General features: G+C 43.8%; 2 protein-coding genes across 2 annotated transcripts in view; both read left to right on the top strand.

Moving 5' to 3' along the window:
* RDH11 (retinol dehydrogenase 11) overlaps positions 1-9,808 on the top strand; it is a 21,935-nt gene extending 12,127 nt beyond the window's left edge. Inside the window, exons 6-7 of the mRNA XM_007942308.1 lie at positions 138-327; positions 9,706-9,808. Coding sequence (XP_007940499.1) covers positions 138-327; positions 9,706-9,808 — 293 coding nt within the window. The remainder of the gene's footprint in view (positions 1-137; positions 328-9,705) is intronic.
* A 3,615-nt stretch (positions 9,809-13,423) lies between these two features.
* VTI1B (vesicle transport through interaction with t-SNAREs 1B) overlaps positions 13,424-18,189 on the top strand; it is a 35,856-nt gene continuing 31,090 nt past the window's right edge. Inside the window, exon 1 of the mRNA XM_007942306.2 lies at positions 13,424-13,538. Within this exon, the coding sequence (XP_007940497.1) occupies positions 13,424-13,538 (115 nt within the window). The remainder of the gene's footprint in view (positions 13,539-18,189) is intronic.

Raw genomic sequence — 18,189 nt, 5'->3', positions numbered from 1 at the left:
TATTACTTTGAGGAGTGCTTGTGATGTCACCGTAAGCAGGGAGTCTACATGTAAGAGTCACATGTTTATGCATGTTCTATGGCTGGTCAACATGTCCTGTTTTTTTCTCTCTCCCTGTCACCCCCGTTTGCCACCAGGCTCTGGTGTTACAACGTATTCTGTACATCCTGGCACAGTCAAGTCTGAATTGACTCGACACTCATCTTTCATGACATGGATGTGGTGGCTTTTCTCCTCCTTTTTGAAGACCCCTCAGCAGGGGGCCCAGACCAGCCTGTACTGTGCATTAACAGAAGGCCTTGAGAATCTGAGTGGGAAACATTTCAGGTATGAACGTATGTTTTTAAAGATGAAATTTTATTGCCCAAAGGGCATGACCTGGATTTGTCTAATATACTGTACCTTTCTCAAAAAGAGCATGCCTAATAATAGCTTTTGTCCCTTGACGCCATGGTTTTTACCTTTCTTATTTGACCCATTCACATTTTCTATGGTAACTGCTAATGCAGTGCAGTGAATTGCTGGGTATGGCCCTTTTAGCCATGGTTTTTGTGACTCCCGCTGGATGACTGGGTGGGACTATGCAAATATGAGGTGTTTGTGGCCTACCAAGGGGATATGATAGCTTGGTAATAATGTAAATAAGGTGTGAGGGTAAGGCCATGCAAATAGGTGTATGAAACCCTAATACGGGGATTACTCAGTTTTGCCATCCTACTTGGCTTAAAACACGCCAACCCAGAAGTGGAAAGGGGAGGAAAATCACTACCATCAAGGACGTAGAGCCAAGAGTGCGGTGCATTCTTTGAACCAGAGACCCCCTTGCTAAACCTCCTCAATCCAGGAGACAGAGAATTGTAATACTTTGCTGAGATGGTGAGCAAGAAGCAATGGCAGAGGAAAGGTAACAGCAGAACCTGGAGACCTAGCAGGAGACAGTAAAGTGGGTTTCTGGACCCTTGGAGTGAGAATGCTATGTCTTCAGGCAGGAAGCTTATTGGAGGAGTGGGGTGCCTCTGGTCTCTCATCATTAGCAGAGCTTAAGAACTTTGTAACACTTGCTCATGCAGGGCAGAGGCCAAGTGGCCACAGGGCCAAGAGGTGCTAAGAGGTCAGTCTTGCCATCTTACTAGGTTTAAACTGAGCCAACCTAGAGGTGGAAATGGGGGGAGATCTTAACCACCATCAAGAAAGGAGAGCCAGGGGTGGAATGTGTCCCCTGCACCTGAGCCTATGCTGGACCTCCTCGATCCAGGAGATGCAGAGAGACAAAGCTGTAACATTTTGCAGAAATGGCTGAGACATGGCAGCAGAACCAAGAGAGTGGCAGACTTCCCGGCCTGTGGAACAAGAAAGCTGAGTGCCTTAGGGCAGGAGCCTTGCTGACAGAATGAGGTGCTTCTGTGGCACCAAGTGGCAAAGCTAAAAGAACTTTCTAATATTTGCCTGAGCAGGGCAGAGGCTGAGGCCAGAGAGGTGTGCCTATGGCATGGCTGAGAAGAAGCTGTCCTGATTGAAGAACTGTATCCTGATTTGTTTCTGATCTGAACTGTACCCTGTTACTTCTCTTACAAGCCCCATTTGTCTGTGAGTTCTCTGTTATCAAACCCAGCAGAAGGAGAGAATGCTGTGGGAAGGATGGTTGGGTGTCAGAACTGGTAAAAAGGTTGGAGGGTGGTAGTATGTCTGACCTCTGTCTCATAGGAATCAGCCTTGGGCTGTTGATATTCTTGATCTTCCTCCCCCCTCATGACATTAGAGGAGGTCAGACAATGATGTCCCTATGCCGTTTTTGCAAGGGGTTAGGATTTACAACACGTTTTTTGGGAACACAATTCAGTCTGTAACAGAGTGGTTAAATGAGAGGGGATTCTGGCTAACTTAAGTGTAAAGAGAATTTACTAGAATATTATGGGGTGGTCACAGATTCAATGGCAAGACTAAAGAGCTAGACTTAGAGCAGTTGAGTGGCCAGTCAGCTGGCTGGCACGCTTCTGGTGCAGTGAGTGAATCTCAACTATATTTTGGTTTTGTTGCTCACCATATACTTTATGGAGCACTGGTGGTGCAGTGCCTAAGGCATTTGGCTGCTAACCAGAAGGCTGGTAGTTCAAACCCACTAGCCACTCCTCAGAAGGAAGGTTGGGCAATCTACTTCCATAGTGATACCACCTCGGAAACCCAAGAAGGTGTTGCTTTGAGTCAGATACGACTCTAAGGCAGTGAGAGTGTTTTTTTTGTTTTTTTTTTTTTTTTTTAAATATACTTTATAGGAAGGAGCTTTGCCCCCCACCCCTTCATCCTACCTCCTTGCCTATCATTCCTCCATCCCTGATCCCTTGGCTAGAAGCACCTGACTAAAACTGTATCCAGGGTAAGAGGTAATTCCACACGAAAAATTAGGTTGCTGTTACCAAAAGAAGGTAGAGCGGATGTTTAACCAAAAAGTAACAGTTGTCTATTATGTAATAAACCTGGTTTGGTAGCCATTTAGGGTGGGTTATCTATAAGACATATCAGTAGAGATGTATAGTACATAGTTGGAAATGTGGCTCTGAAGTGCAAGAAAAGGAAATTCATATTAGTTTTTTGGCTCCATGTTGTACACTGGAGGGATTTTTTAACTATGTATTCACCTTCTCTGGAAATTTTAAGTAAAGAATAAATAACCCCTTTATCTTGGTTGGAGGAGTTCTGGTGGTGTAGTGGTGGCTACTAACCAAAAGGTCATTGGTTTGAGTCCACAAGCTGCTCCGCACAAGAAAGATAGGGCAAAATGCCTCCGTAAAGATTGACAGCCTTGGAAACCCAACGGGGTCACTATGAGTTGGAACAGACTCGAGGACAGTGAGATTGGCTTTTTGGCTTTTTATCTTGGTTGTTACTAAGTGGTTTAAAGAAAGTTAGCCTCAGATCCATGGTTTTAGTCATTATTGAATTGGCTTTTATCTTGCAATTTTTTTTTTTAATTGAGATGAAAGTAATATAAAAGAAGTCACTTTTAAATGAACAATCAAGTGGCATTTAGTACATTCACAATGTTGTAAGCCAACACCTCCATCAAGTTCCAAAACTTGATTTCATCACCTCAAAAGGAAACCCTGTACTGGTTAAGCAGTTGCTCCCCATTCCCCTCTCCCCCAGCTCCTGGCAAGTACCATCGGCTTCTTTTTCTGTGCATTTACCTGTCGTAGATATTTCATATAAATGGAATCATACACTGTGTGACCTTTTGTGTCTAGCTTCTTTCACTTAGTGAAATATTTTTAAGATTCATCCATGTTGTAGCATTCTTCTTTATGCTAAATAATACTCCATTCTGTGTACCGTAGTTTTATGCAGATGCACGCATTACACATTTTTTTATACTGCTCAGTACCCTGTGCGTTATCTTCATAAGTATGCTATACCTATAGTTTTTTGGGAGCTCTGGTAGCGTAGTGCCTAAGGCAGTTGACTGCTAACCTGAAGGCTGGCAGTTCAAACCCACCAGCAACTCCTCAGAAGGAAGATGGGGCAATCTACTTCTGTAGTGATACTGCCTCAGAAACCCAAGGAGGGGTTGCTATGAGTCGGGTGCGACTCAACGGCACATAACAACAACAACCTGTAGTTTTTAAAGGTTGCTGACTTAAATTTCATTTTTTTTTTTTCTGTCCAATGTATTTAAGCTAAATCTTCATCTTGGTGCCTGTTGACACAGAGCTTTGGTTCCCAGCATCAGACCCTCACCAGCTGACACTTGAATTTCTAAAGCAGCCCCTCTGCAGGCAGGATTCCTTCCCTGCTCTGCAAACCACTGTCTCCAATGCAGGAAGAAACCACTTTTTCTACCCTGGAAACAGCCTCACCAGGGCAGCAAGGCTGGCATGCCATAACCACCTGCATTCTGCCTGTCATTTGGCTGGCTGGCCACTGCTTGGGTCATTTGAATTTCCACCCATACGGACACCATGGAGCAGGCCTGAGAGCCACGGGCACAGAGAGATCATGCATCCCTCACTTGGGAGATGGGTTCATCTGGCTGCCTGGGACTCTGCAGGGCCAGGGAAGTGGATATCCACAACCATACTGTCCTGCTGCCTGGCTTCACATGGGCTGGCACCAGGGGACCTGGTACATGTGGGCAATGGCCCCTGCCTGCCATGAGACTAGCCCGTGTTCAGGCTGTGGCAGCCCTGCACACAGCCCTCCCCCAGCGCTCTGCCCATCTCCAGTGTAATATACCTGTGTGAAAATTAGCTACAAGGAACTATACCATTCTCAAGCCTCAGAGCAAATGTGCCATGTCAGTTTATTTTGATTACTGGAGTACTGCCAAACTCAATCCATGACTTCTTGACCATGGCTTATACCATCATTATACAAATATGATCAAAAGTAACATTTTCAGACTATTGAATGAGGGTGAAATTCATTTCCAAAAATGCCACAGGACATGTAATGTATATGCATGGATATGATGTGCCAGAACTTTTTTACATAATTTTGTCATTTCCTCTCATTATATGTGCATGCATGTTACTTATGTGCGTGTGCTATTTACAAAAAATATGGTATATATCACAGTTTGCTTATCTGTTCATATATTGGTGGATGTTTAGATTGTTTCCACTTTTTGGCTATTATGAATAATGCTGCTGTGAACATTTGTATTGTTGTTGTTGTGTGCCATTGAGTCGTCTCTGACTCATAGCAACCTTATGTGCAAAAGAACACAACACTGCCTAGTCCTATGCCAGCCTCATGATCCCTACTATACCTGAGCCCATTGCTGCATCCACCATGTCAATCCATCTTGTTGAGGGTCTTCCCTCCTTCACTGATCTTCCACATTACCAAGCATGACATCCTTCTCCAGAGAATGGTCCCTTCTGACAACATGGCCAAAGCAGGTGTGATGAAGTCCGGCCATTCTTGCTTCCAAAGAACATTCCAGCTGCACTTCTTCCAGGGCAGTCTTGTTAGTTCTTTTAGTAGTCTATGGTATTTTCAGCATTCTTCACTAACACCACAACTTAAAAACATCAATTCTTCTTTGATCTTCCTTATTCATCATCCAGTTCTCACATGCATATGAGGCGATCGAAAATACCATGGCTTGGTTTAGGTGCATCTCAGTCTTCAAAGGGAGATTTTTGCTCTTCAGCACTTGCAAGAGGTCTTTTGCAACAGATCTGGCCTATGCAATATGTCCTTTGATGTCTTGAATGCTGCTTCCATTGGTGTTGACTGTAGAACCAAGTAATAGGAAGTCTTTGCTTCAGTCTTTTCTCCATCTATCGTGATGCTGCTTATTGGTCCAGTTGTGAGGATTTTTGTTTTCTTTATATTGAGATGTAATCCATACGGCAGACTGTAGTCTTTAATCTTCATCAGTGAGTGCTCCAGAAGTTGTGTAGATGTAAGTTTTCATTTCTCTTGGGTATATGCCTAGAAGTGAAATTGCTGGGTCACATGTAACTACATTTAATAATTGAAGAACTGCTGGACTTTTTCTAAAGGGGTTGCACCATTTTATATTCCAACTAGCAGTATATGAGGATTCCCATTTCTCCACATCCTTGCAAACACTTGCTATTATTTGTCTTTCTGATTATAGCCATCCTAGTAGGTGTGACCACCACTCATCGTCTGTCAGTGTGTCATACTGTGGTGGCTTGTGTGTTGCTGTGAGGCTGGAGGCTATGCCACTGGTATATCAAATACCAGCAGGATTATTTCAGGAGGTGGCACATAATCAAGAACCAATGGTATTTTTTTTTTTTTAATTGGGATTTGGTTGAGAATTTACAGAGCAAATTCACTTTCCATACAGCAGTTCACACACACGTTGTCTTATGACATTGACTACAATTTACCCCAATGCGACAACTCCCCTCCCACTTCCTCCCGATACTTACCTCTTCCCTATGTCCATCCCTCCATGCACTCCTGCCCCCTGAACTGTCTCCCTATGCATAGCCCTTCTTTCTCCCATGATTGTTTTCTCCAAGGAGTGTATCTATCTCAGGTACATGTTCAACTCTTATGCCTATCTTTTGTTTGGCTGGAAGCCACAGGTGTGGGTTTAGTTCCAGACCTGAAGGGCAGCTAGGGAACATAGTCTCATTGGTTCCACCAGGCTCGATCAGACCAGCAAACCTGGTCTTTTTTTTTTTTTCCAAATGATTTTGAGTTTTGTTCCACATTGTTCTCCCTCTCTATCCAGGATCTCCTACATAGATCCCCCTCCGAGTGGTTGACAGTGGTAGCTGGGCACCATCTAGCTCTTCTGGTCTCATAGTCGTATAGGCTGAGGATCGCATGCTGTACCAGTTGCTAGGACTGATTGTTTCCATGAGTCTTTGGTTTTCTTCATTATTCTTTGCTCTGGACGAGGAAAGACCCATCGTTGCATCTAGATGGCTGCTTGCAAGCTTTTAAGATCCCAGTTGCTACTCACCAAAGTAGGAGGTGGAACAGTATTTTGTGCAGTATGTTATGCCAATTGAGCTTGATGTCCCCTGAGACTATGGTCCTGAGCCCACTGGTTCAACTACTCACTCTGGGTAGCTGGCTGTGACCAAGAAGTGACTACATCCTTGTCCCTTGTCAGCTCTACTATACCCCTGGGAATTCTTACAGAACATACAAATACACCTGAAGACAATACACTGTCTGCCAATCCTATACATGGCCTTGGGTACACTCCCTGCTGCATAGACATATCTAATAGTTCAGCCTGTCCACCCATCTATCCACCCATATACCTATGTTTTCCTTTACTGACAACGCAGTACTGTATGTGCAAAAGGGGTCATCTTTGTTTTCTGCACCTCCCATGTACCTCTCTCTGTCTTCTTCTTCCTTAGTGCCACCATGTTGATCACTCACATTTGGTACATTGCTCTTCTCTTCACTCAAATCAATACTTATCTCCACCTATCTAACAGTGTTCCCTACCCTACCCTCCCACCCCTGGTAACCAACAAAGAAAATTTCCTTCCATATATAATCCAGTCCTTGACTTTTACAATAAAGGAACCAATGGTATTAATGAAAGAAATCAAAGCTGCATAGAAGGAATTGGCAAAAAATGAGGCTCTAGGAATTGACAGAATACCTATGGAGATGTTTCAATAAATGGATGCTGTGCTGGAGGTGCTTACTCGTCTATGCCAGGTAATTTGGAAGACAGCCACCTGGCCAACTGACTGGAAGAAATCCATATTTATACCCATTCCAAAGAAAGGGGATCCAACAGGAAATGGAAATTGTTGAACAGTATCATTAATATCACACACAAGTAAAATTTTGCTGAAGATAATTCAAAAAACAATTGCAGCAATATACTGACAGGGAACTTTCAGAAATGCAAAGTGGATTCAGGAGAGGATGTGGAACGACAAATATCATTACTGATGTCAGGTGGATCTTGGCTGAAAGCAAAGAATACCAGAAAGATGTTTACTTGTGTTTTATTGACTATGCAAAAGGGTTCAACTGTGTAGATCATAACAAATTATGGATAACATTAAAAAGAACGAGAATTACGGAACACTTAATTGTGCTCATGAGGAACCTGTACTTAGACCAGGAGGCTGTCGTTCAAACAGAACAAGGATATACTGCATTGATTAAATCAGGAAGGGTGTGTGTTGAGGTTGTATACTTTCACCATGCTTAATTTGTATGCTGAGGAAATCATCTGGGAAGCTGAATTATATGAAAATGAACATAGCATCAGGATTGGAGGAAGACTCATTAACAATCTGTGATATGCAGACAACACAGCCTTGCTTACTTAAAGTGAAGATGACTTGAAGCACTTAACTGCTCAAGATTAAAGACTACAGTCTGCAGTATGGATTACACTTCAACATGAGAAAATGAAAGTCCTCACAACTGGACCAATAAGTAGCATTACGATAAATGGAGAAAAGAGTGAAGTTGTCAAAGATTTCATATTACTTAGATCCACAGTCAACACCCATGGAAGCAGCAGTCAAGAAAATCAGACGTTGTATACCACTGGGAAAATCGGTTGCAAAAGACCTCTTTAAAGTGTTGAAGAGCAAAGATACCACTTTGAAGACTAAGGTGTGCCTAACCCAAGCCAAGGTATTTTCAATCGCCTCATATGCATGTGACTTGAGGCACTTACTGATGAAGGTTGAAGAATACAGTCTGCAGTATGGATTACATCTCAATATAAAGAAAACAAAAATCCTCACTACTGGACCAATGAGGAGCATCACAATAAATGGAGAGAAGATTGAGGTTGTCAAAGAATTCACGTTGCTTGGTTCTACAATTAATGCCAGTGGAAGCAGCAGTCAGGACATTAGACGATGTGTAGAATTGGGAAGGTCAACTGCGAAGGAACTGCTTCAAGTGCTGAGGAGCAAGGATGTTTCCTTGAAGACTTAAGGTGCACCTGACACAAGCCATGATATTTCCAGTCACCTCGTATGCATGTGAGAGCTGGACAATGAATAAGGAAGACCAAAAAAGAGTTGATGCTTTTGAGTTGTGGTGCTGGCGAAGAATGCTAAAGTACCATGACTGCTAAAAGGACTAACATATGTCCTGGAGGAAGTGCACCCAAAATGCTCCTTGGAAGCAAGAATGGCCAGACTTCGTCTCACCTATTTTGGTCATGTTTTCAGAAGGGACCATTCCCTGGAGAAGAATGTCATGCTTGGTAGGGTGGAGGGTCGACGAAAGAGGGGGAGGCCTTCAACGAGATGGATTGACACAGTGGCTACGATGATGGGCTCAAGTGTAGCAGGGATCATGGAGCTGGCACGGGATCGGGCAGTGTTTCCTTCTGCTGTGCATGGGGTCGCTATGAGTTGGAAATTACTTGACGGCACCTAACAACAACAACAACATGTGCATGTGAAAGCTGGACAGTGAATAAGGAAGACTGAAGAAGGGTTGATGACTTTGCACTGTGGTGTTGGCAAAGACTACTGAAAGTACCATGGACTGCCAGGAGAACTAACAAATCTGTCCTGGTTGAAGTACAGCCAGAATGCTCCTTGGAAGCGAGAACAGCCAGACTTTGTCTCACCTGCTTTGGTCATGTTGTCAGAAGAGACCATTCCCTGGAGAAGGATCTCATGGTTGTTAAAGTGGAGGGTCAGTGACAAAGGAAAGACCTTCAATGAAATGCATTGACACAGTGGCAACAATAAGCTCAAGTATAGCAAGGATTGTGAGGATGGTGCAGGACTGAGCAGCATTGCATTCTGTTGTACATAGGGTTGGTATGAGTTGGAGCTGACTCGACGGCACCTAACAACAACAGTAAAGGATCTCTGGTGGTGGTGCTGTAGTTAAAGCATTGGGCTGCTAACCTAAAGGTTGCCAGTTCAAACCCACCAGCTGCTCCACAGGACAGCGTGAAGCAGTCTGCTTCTGTAAATATTTACAGCCTTGGAAACCCTATGGAGCAGTTCTACCGTATCCTGTAAGGTTGGAATCAACTCCATGGCAATGGGTTTGTTTTGTTGGGTTAGTAGGTGTGAAGTGGTATCCACTGTGGTTTTGATTATCATGTTTTTATTATTGAAAATAAAAACTCAGAATTAAGTTTAATTTTTATCAAAAGAAAACACTTTTCATTAGTTATACAATCATTTCTCATTCTAAAAGTAAGTAGTGTAAGTAGACTCCAACCTTAACCTTGTGTTTTAAACCCTTCTCTTTCTCTTCCAGTGACTGCCAACTGGCATGGGTTTCTGCCCAGGCCCGAAATGAGGTGATAGCACGGCGGCTGTGGGACGTCAGCTGTGACCTGCTGGGCATCCCATTGGACTGACAGGTGGTGGCAGCCAGACCTAAGAGCAGACTATTCAATACTCCCTGTCAAAGTGACTCTTCTTCCAGGGGGTCTCAAGGGAACAAAACCTTCCAGCCTTACCTGCTTGATGTGAAACTGCCAGATTCATCTGAATGGTTTTCATTTGTCTGGTTCAATTTTGCTCCTGGTGCTGCCAGAGTTACTAGAGAGATCATAGGATAAGAAGACCATCATATGACCTGCACAGCTCATCTTTACCCTCTGAAGTCTACTGCCTAGAAGGATCTAAGATATGGCAGAGATGACTCATGGAAATGTGGACTAGTTTCTACTGTCTCCATTCACTGTGCAGTCCCTGCCAGCCCACCAACCTTCAAGAGAGCCACACTGCATGCTCAGCTAAACTACAGGAGTCACAATGGCTCAGCTTAAGAACGGGGCTTCATCTCTCACCTCTTTAAGAAAACTGCCATGGCACCAGTATCCATGGTCTTTCAGGAAACTCTTAACTGAATCTGGATTATGGCGTGGCCTGCCTGATCTCTGACAACCTGGAGCCACTCCTGTTAAGACACTTTCCCATGTGTCTTAACAGGACTACAGAACTGTTTTTCCTAAGAAGGTTTTGGGGTTTGTTTTTAATTTGAGAGGAGGCAGAATAAAGGTGAAGTTTACAATGTCATTTTCCTGCTGTTTCTCAGGCCAGCAAGGAAAGGATGAAGGGGGGGCAGTATGAAAAGGCAAGCCACCTAACTTATTGACCCATTACTAATTCCTCTTTGTGCCTTAGTTTCTCTTAGAAAACCAGAAGAAGGAGGGAAAGGATATTTGGTTATTGCTGTTGAAAATATCTTTGTGTGTGTGCTTGTGTATCTATGCAATTGGAAGTATTTTCACAAAACTCTAAACAGCCATAGAGGAGTAGTATTAAATGGACCTAGTGCAGGTAAGTGATCAGAGATAGAGCAAGCCAGTGTCATTCAGCCTCTCATGCAGATCAGTAGAACTGCAAAGCAAAATAAACCAAAACCAAACTCACTGCCATCGAGTCGATTTGACTCATAGCGACCCCTCCTTGGGTATCACTACGGAAGTAGATTGCCCAGTCTTCCTTCCGAGGTGTAGCTGGTGGGTTTGAACCACCAGCTTTCTGGTTAGCAATCAAATGCCTTAGGCACTGTGCCACCAGAGCTCCCCAAAGCAAAATAGACCCTACATATGTCAGTTACTACCTACCAAGTAGCACATGGGTAGCATGCAAGAAATCCTTGGAGATAATGTGCACAATGAAGGGATTAATTGAGTTTTTTTTTTTTTTTTTTTTAAAGCTATAAAAGAATTGAGAGTGGGCACCTAAGTTAACCAGACTAATAAAGTACTGTCTTAACTAGTACCAGTCAACCAAGGGGGCAGGAAGTAAACCCCAAAACAAAAACAAAAAACCCCAGTGCCCATACAGAAATGTCTTAACTGGTATTGGTAATTACATTCAATTTTAGGGCATTTCCTTACATATATTCACAAGGAGAACTTTTGTCTAAAGAAAAAAGGAAGTCAGGAATTGGTATGTTCCCATCACTTGTTTGGAGTACAATATTCTAACATTTGTGGTTTTCTTGGGCTGACAATTTATATGTTTAACTTCAGTGGGGAAGACAGTTATAGGGCCACCATTTTCACTTATCTGTAAATTAATAATCTTTGTTTGAAATTAGTTTTGACCATTGAACTACATAATTAGAAGAGGTCATATTATGGAAAAGCTGCAAAACTTTTGATGATATAGTGCAGTAGTATAACAATTACTAATTTATTAATTTATATTGAACTGTCAGTGGCAAACAAAAATTCTTTTCAACTCAGAATTAAGTTTAATTTTAATCAAAAGAAAACACTTTTCATTATTACATAATCATTTCTCATTCTAAAGGATAATTGTTTCAGCTGAACTACAGTACAATCTGAATTGGCCATTATTTTGTGTTTTGTGATAATCTGATTATTCACTCATCAAATTCGTACTTACCTTTTTTAACGGTGTTCAGAAAACACCTTTCCGTAGGTTTCTTTATTGTCACGGGATGTTACCTTCTTTTTGTACCTGCCTATTTCTGTAGCACAGTATTACAACATTATGAGACTTTAATTACAGTACAGTGTGCCACTAACAACCTCAGACTTTGTCATTTATGTCCAGTGCGTATCAGGAGCTCAACAAAGGTTTGTTGAATCAATAGCCAGTGAACTCAATCTAATAAAAGTAACTGTCTAAAATATACAAATCACCAAATCATTTACCCCCTAAGCATTCATACACTTTTCAGTATTCCTGGGCAGTGTAAATACTTCATAATGCTCTTCAGGCAAACCATGAATTCGGTGAAAATAGGTATTTCCTACCACGGAACCATTTATACCATAAAGTACTTAGTTACACCCACGGAGTGCAGGCAAATACATTAACACTATTACACTTACTGGCAGATGAGACCTGACGAAGCCGGGTCCAATTTCCCCACCAGATTACAAAGTACTAAAGGTAGAGAGTGGGAGCTCTGGCACCATAGTGGCTAAGACACTTGCCTGCTAACCAGACAACTGGCGGTTCAAACCCACCAGCCACTCCTCGGAAGGAAGGTTGGGCAATCCTACTTCCGTAGTGATACTGCCTCGGAAACCCAAGGAGGGGTCGCTATGAGTCAGGTATGACTCGTCGGCACATAACAAAAACAACAAAGGTAGAGAGTAAATTTGTTTTATTAACCAACATAGCCCCCAGATAATACACGATGCCTTCGCTTAACACTTGTGGAGGGAATGTACGTACTTGGTTGGCAGCCTGCTTCAGGAAGCAAGCCTGTCAGCTAAAGCCTGAGTGCGGACTTGGGGGTCACACTGCCCGGGTTCCATTGCTTAAAGTGTACGACCCTGGTCACTTGACCTCCCCAATAAAAATGCTTTACTGAACTAAGAGCAAAAAGGACCATGAGTTGGCTGTCTTTCCAGAGCTGAAAACGAAGATTCTAGTCAGGAGGTAAACCAAGGGCGGCAGGATAGCCAAGCACAGATAAAGTGCGATGACACTGAAAACATCTAGATAACCAAATCACTCCGAGTCAGGAGCTGCCCCTGAGGGAACCACCCACCCGCGACAGCGCGTGACGCCGAGTTGGAGCGTCTTCGACGCCGAACTATATGCCCCGGCATGCACCGCGGTGCCGCCCCCTTACCTGTCGGCGGAGGCCGAGAGGCAGGCGACCGCGCTGCCCGTTCTGCGGGTCTTCTCGGGACTTCCGCTGTGGCTCTCCCTGCGAACTCTGGGCTGGGTATTTCCGGAATTCTGGGCCTGCAGTTCGCCCTGGTGTAGTTCTGCTCCTCGAGCACCCGTCAGGGCTGCGCAGCTCGCCGGATTTTTCGTCAGGCTTTCACGCCCGGCGGTCCCAGGACTATGGGAAAGAGGGAGTGGGCGTTCCGGCTTCGGAGGACCCCGCCGCGAGCCCCGGAAGCGCCTCGTTCCGTGCGGCGGTAGTGCCGGGCGCCGTGATGGCTGTGGGGCTGGGAGGCTGAGGGCGGGAGTAAGAGCGGCCCTGCGCCCAGATTCTCGGTGGCCGCTGCTCAAACTCCGCTTGCACCATGGCCACTTCCGCCGCCTCCTCAGAGCATTTCGAGAAGCTGCACGAGATCTTCCGCGGTCTCCATGAGGACTTACGAGGGGTGCCTGAGCGGCTGCTGGGGACGGCGGGGACCGGTGAGGCGGGGGCGGGCCAGGCCTGTGGGGAATTCGGTCCTGCGCACTGTTGGAGGAAGAGCCTCCAGCCTTCTCCCAGACCCGGGCCCTGTTCTCTCTGCTGCTCATATGGGACACGCGCCTCGTTAAGGGCTGAGTCCCTGCGCCCTGGATAGTTCTCTGCGGTCACTTCGAGTGGACTGGGGACTCAGGGATGGGCTTCAGGGTGTTGTCTACCTGGGGTCCTCCTTCTTGATTTTCTCGTGGCCCTCTCACATTTTCTCTTCTTCTTTTTGCACTGTGGCTGTTGAGATCATAGCAGTTCTTAACTCTGCGGTCCTTTATTTCAGTAGAACTGATTTATTTCGTAGCTCTGTGTATTTTATTTCATGCATTTTAAAACATTATTCCCAAGAGAGGTCCATAGTTCTTATCAGATTGGCAAATAATACGTGGGTTAAAAGGGATAAGAACCCAAGGGTAAATACCAGTGTTTGTTTTGTTGTTGGTTGTTGTTTTGTTTGGTTTTTTTTTTTTTTTTTTTTTTGACGGAGGTGGCGGGTGGAATTTAAAGCAACAATCATCGATTTCTGACTGCGACAGACCGTTTCCTGGCCTTGATTTCAAGATTCAGACTGCTGCAGGCTCTACCTGGAGGACCTAAATTTTTCCAGTTAAATCCATAGGACGGCTTGGCTTGCCAGAATTCCTTGCCTCTAAATACAGACCGGGCAATGTTTTGACGTAGGGTCCCTGTGAGTCGGAGCCAACTCCAAGACACCTAACAACAGATACAAATAGATCTCGCTGCCTGTGTATATAGACTATGTATATTGTTTTTACTTAAGATCAGAGCTTGGGTGTTTGTCCTATCAGTTTCCTAACATCATACAATTTGAGTGACTCTAATGAGAATGAGAAACGGGCTCTGGAGGGGCTCTGGTGGTGCTAACCAAAAGGTTTAAACCCACTGGCCGCTGAAAGATGAGGCAGCCTGCTCCCATAAAGCATTACAGCCTTGGAAACCTTATGGGGCAGTTCTCCTCTGCCTTACAGGGTTGCTGTGAGTTGGAATCTACTTGACAGGAGTGGGTTTGGTTTGATTTTTAATGAGAGTGAGTGAGGCATTAATGGTTTAGTGGTGTAATTCTCACCTTCTGTGTGGCAGACTTAAGGTGCTCAGGTGGTATAGTGCTTAAGCATCAAACTGCTAACCAAAAACAGTCAGAAGTTTGAACTTAACTAGCCACTCCATGGAAATTAATGTCAGTCACTGTTCTGAACCCTGAGAACCCCTAGGAGTTCTTGCCTTAAAGAAAAACAAATTTATAACAAAGTGAGTGATGAATCCTAAAATAAAATTCTCTCAAGCCATAAAAAAAGGTGACTTGGAGGTGGGGGTGTGGTAATTATGTGTCAGCTTATCTGGGCCTGCTTTTCAGTGGCTGGGCAGCTAGCTGGATATAGTTATCTCCCTTGGTGAGATTGGTAAACCACTCCATGATGGAATCTACCTGGAGCAGCTGAGTAGCTGCCTTAGCAATGTGGTCTGCTTTCAGTATGTAAGAAGCAGCTTTGAGGAAGGTCTGCAGCTTTTGGCTTGCTTGAATCTTGCACGTAGCCGGGTCGTCATTCAGCAGCCTGCCATGTCTGCTGATCTTGGGACTGTTAATGGACTTGAATTAGTGACCTGCCATACTGTGTGGTAATACCGGGACTGTTCCATTTTATTTGTCAACCTTGGGCTTGTTAGTCTCAGCAGCCAGTAGCTGCCTGAGTGAAGAGACATATCTAGTTCGAGTGGGCCTGGAGCAAAAGGCAGAGCTGAAGCCCAAGGTCAAGGGGCTTTCACCCAACTCCTAGAGCTTGGCACTTTGAAGTTGGACTTCTAGCCTCCAGAACTGTAAAAGAATAAACTCCTGTTTGTTAAAGTCACCCATTTGTGGTATTTTCTGTTAGAGCATCACAAAGTAACCAAAACAAGGGGAAGGATGGGAGCTTCCCAGAAAGGAGAGTTTCAATCTTAGTCTAAGGGTTGAATGGCACTTAGTTACAGAAAAGGCAAGAGGCAAAAAGAAATTTAAAAATTGGCTACTTCCAACTATGATTGTGCTTAGGATCTTTGTGGGGGAATAGTGGTAGTTGGAAAACGTGAGGCACAGCCAGATCTTGAAGGGACCTAAGTGTCAACATTTAGACATTTGGACTTGATATAAAAAATCAGTAAGGATTTGAAGCAGGGGATTAATATGCTCAGATTTTATTTTAGAAGATGAGTGCTGGAGGCTGGGTGGAGGGTGAGAGAGAGGCACAAGAGCCTTCGTGCAGGGGTCTTGCTCTTAGGAGCATGGAATGTAGAAGGGTCTACATCTGAGAGTTCAGATGCAGACATTAATCAGACTGATGAGATGTGGGGAGGGAGGGAGAAAGATCCAAGGATGTCTGTTTCCTCACTTAGTCAGGTGGATAATGAACTTCTTAAGAAATTGAGGAAGAGAAGCAGACTTGCTTGAGTTGTGCATAAGAATATCAAGGGAGTCTATAGAAAGAGATAATGTATGTCCATTCTAGCCTAGCAAGAAGCTTCCTTTTCTGCCATTAAAAGTAACATTTATGAAGAACATTGTATGAGTTGAGAGGGGGTTTCGTGTGATATTTAACTGTAAGAAGTCTAGAGCCAGACTACCCAAACTCACATGCACCTCTTCGTAGCTGCATGACCTTGGACCAAGTTACTTTATTGGAATTGTAGTTAACTCCTGCAAAATGGGGATACATTATAGTATCTAGTTCATAGGATTCTTGTGAGTATTAAGTTATTTAGTGTGTGTAAAGCCCATAGAATACTGACAGTAGTAAGAGTTGTTAGCCTTTGTTGTTATGTGGGAAATTGGATCTTTCATTTAAATGAAAAATAATACTAGCTCTGTATACAAGTACTTTTGTCTTGCTCTGCTTTACTATTTTTTTCCAGAGCATTTATCTTCTAACGTACTAGATACTTTACATATTTATTATGTTTATAGTATATTTTTTGCCTTCCTTTCACTTAACAGTGGTTGTCAAGGTGTGCTTCCTGAATCAGCAGTATCAGCATCACCTGAAAACTTGGTTGTTGTTGTTGTTGTTATTTGCCGTCGAGTCGGCCCCGACTCATAGCGACCCCTCCTTGGGTTTCCGAGGCAGTATCACTACGGAAGTAGGATTGCCCAACCTTCCTTCTGAGGAGTGGCTGGTGGGGAGCTCTGGTAGCATAGTGGCTAAGATACTTGCCTGCTAACCAGACGGCTGGCGGTTCAAACCCACCAGCCACTCCTCGGAAGGAAGGTTGGGCAACCCTACTTCCGTAGTGATACTGCCTCAGAAACCCAAGGAGGGGTCGCTATGAGTCAGGTTTGACTCGCCGGCACATAACAACAACGAAAACTTGGTAGAAATGCAAATTCTTGGGCCCCACCTCAGACCCACGGAGTGGGAAACTGTTAACCAGCCCTCCAAGGAATTTCTGATCCACGCTCAACTTTGAAAGCCACTAAGCTAGAACATGACTCTATATTTTGTCAGTTTTGTTTTTTATGTAGCCTAATCACCTAGAACAGTGCCTACCACATATTAGGAATTCTGTGAGTATTTGAAGGGTTGAATGTATAAATACTGTGAATTGGGAAGAAAGTATTAGTAATATATAATTGGGTGTTGAAACAGTATGGTTTTATTTCTACACTGCTGTGTTTTCCACGTTTTTATTATTTCAAAATGAACATATATACATATTAAAACAACAAAAAAGATCTTTACTTTCCCATGTACATTCTTCATTCAGTTTCTGCCTTTGCGTGGCAGATACAGTATGTCCTGTTTTGGGATATTTGTGTAGCAGTGGCAGTCCATTTAGTATCCAGAAAAACCAAAGTCACTGCCATCGAGTTGTTTCCAACTCATAGCGACCCCCATTGGGTTTCCGAAACAGTAAATCTTTAGGGAAGTAAATTGCCCCATCTTCCTTCCAGAGTAGCTGGTGGGTGTGAACCACCAACCTTCTGGTTAGCAGTCAAGTGCCTTAGGCACTATACCACCAGAGCTCCTACCCATTTAGCAAGTATGGTAATTATTAATCCACTTAATATTACATTAAGTGCTTGTAGCCATAATTTCTAGCCTGGGTTTTGGGACTGAAGAGGTCCCAAAATACCTCAGAGGGCTGTAAAATTCTCAATACAATATGTTAAGCGTCTAGAGCTATGATTTCTAGTTTGGGTTTCATGGCACCTGAAGGTGTGTCTCCATGTGGTTTAATTAATTTCATAAAATATTGAAGTTTTTCATTTTTACTCACTTACATTTCAGTAATTTTACAACACTAATTAAGACATGTGGAGACACAGAAAAAGTAAGCACTTGCAGCAGATTGGTAAACACCAGTTACAGTTGACCCTTGAACAACACGAATTTGAACTGCTTAGGTCCACTTACGCATGGATTATTTCAAGATAATGGATCTTGGAGAACTTCAGTACTAGTAGACATCACACCAGAGGGATTAACAGAAGATGACTTGATGGAGATGAGTGCTTCCGAAGCAGTGCCAGACAATGAGGAAGAAGATAGAAGCAGTGCCAGGAAACAAATTGATGTTAGACAGTCCGGCAGAAGGGTTCTGATTATGCAAGGC

Source organism: Orycteropus afer, unplaced genomic scaffold (assembly GCF_000298275.1).
Source record: "Orycteropus afer afer isolate SDZICR_OR568_19922 unplaced genomic scaffold, OryAfe1.0 scaffold00088, whole genome shotgun sequence".
NCBI classification, from domain to species: domain Eukaryota; kingdom Metazoa; phylum Chordata; class Mammalia; order Tubulidentata; family Orycteropodidae; genus Orycteropus; species Orycteropus afer.
Note: the sequence above shows the minus strand (reverse complement) of the source record. Positions and strands in the feature narration are given on the sequence as shown.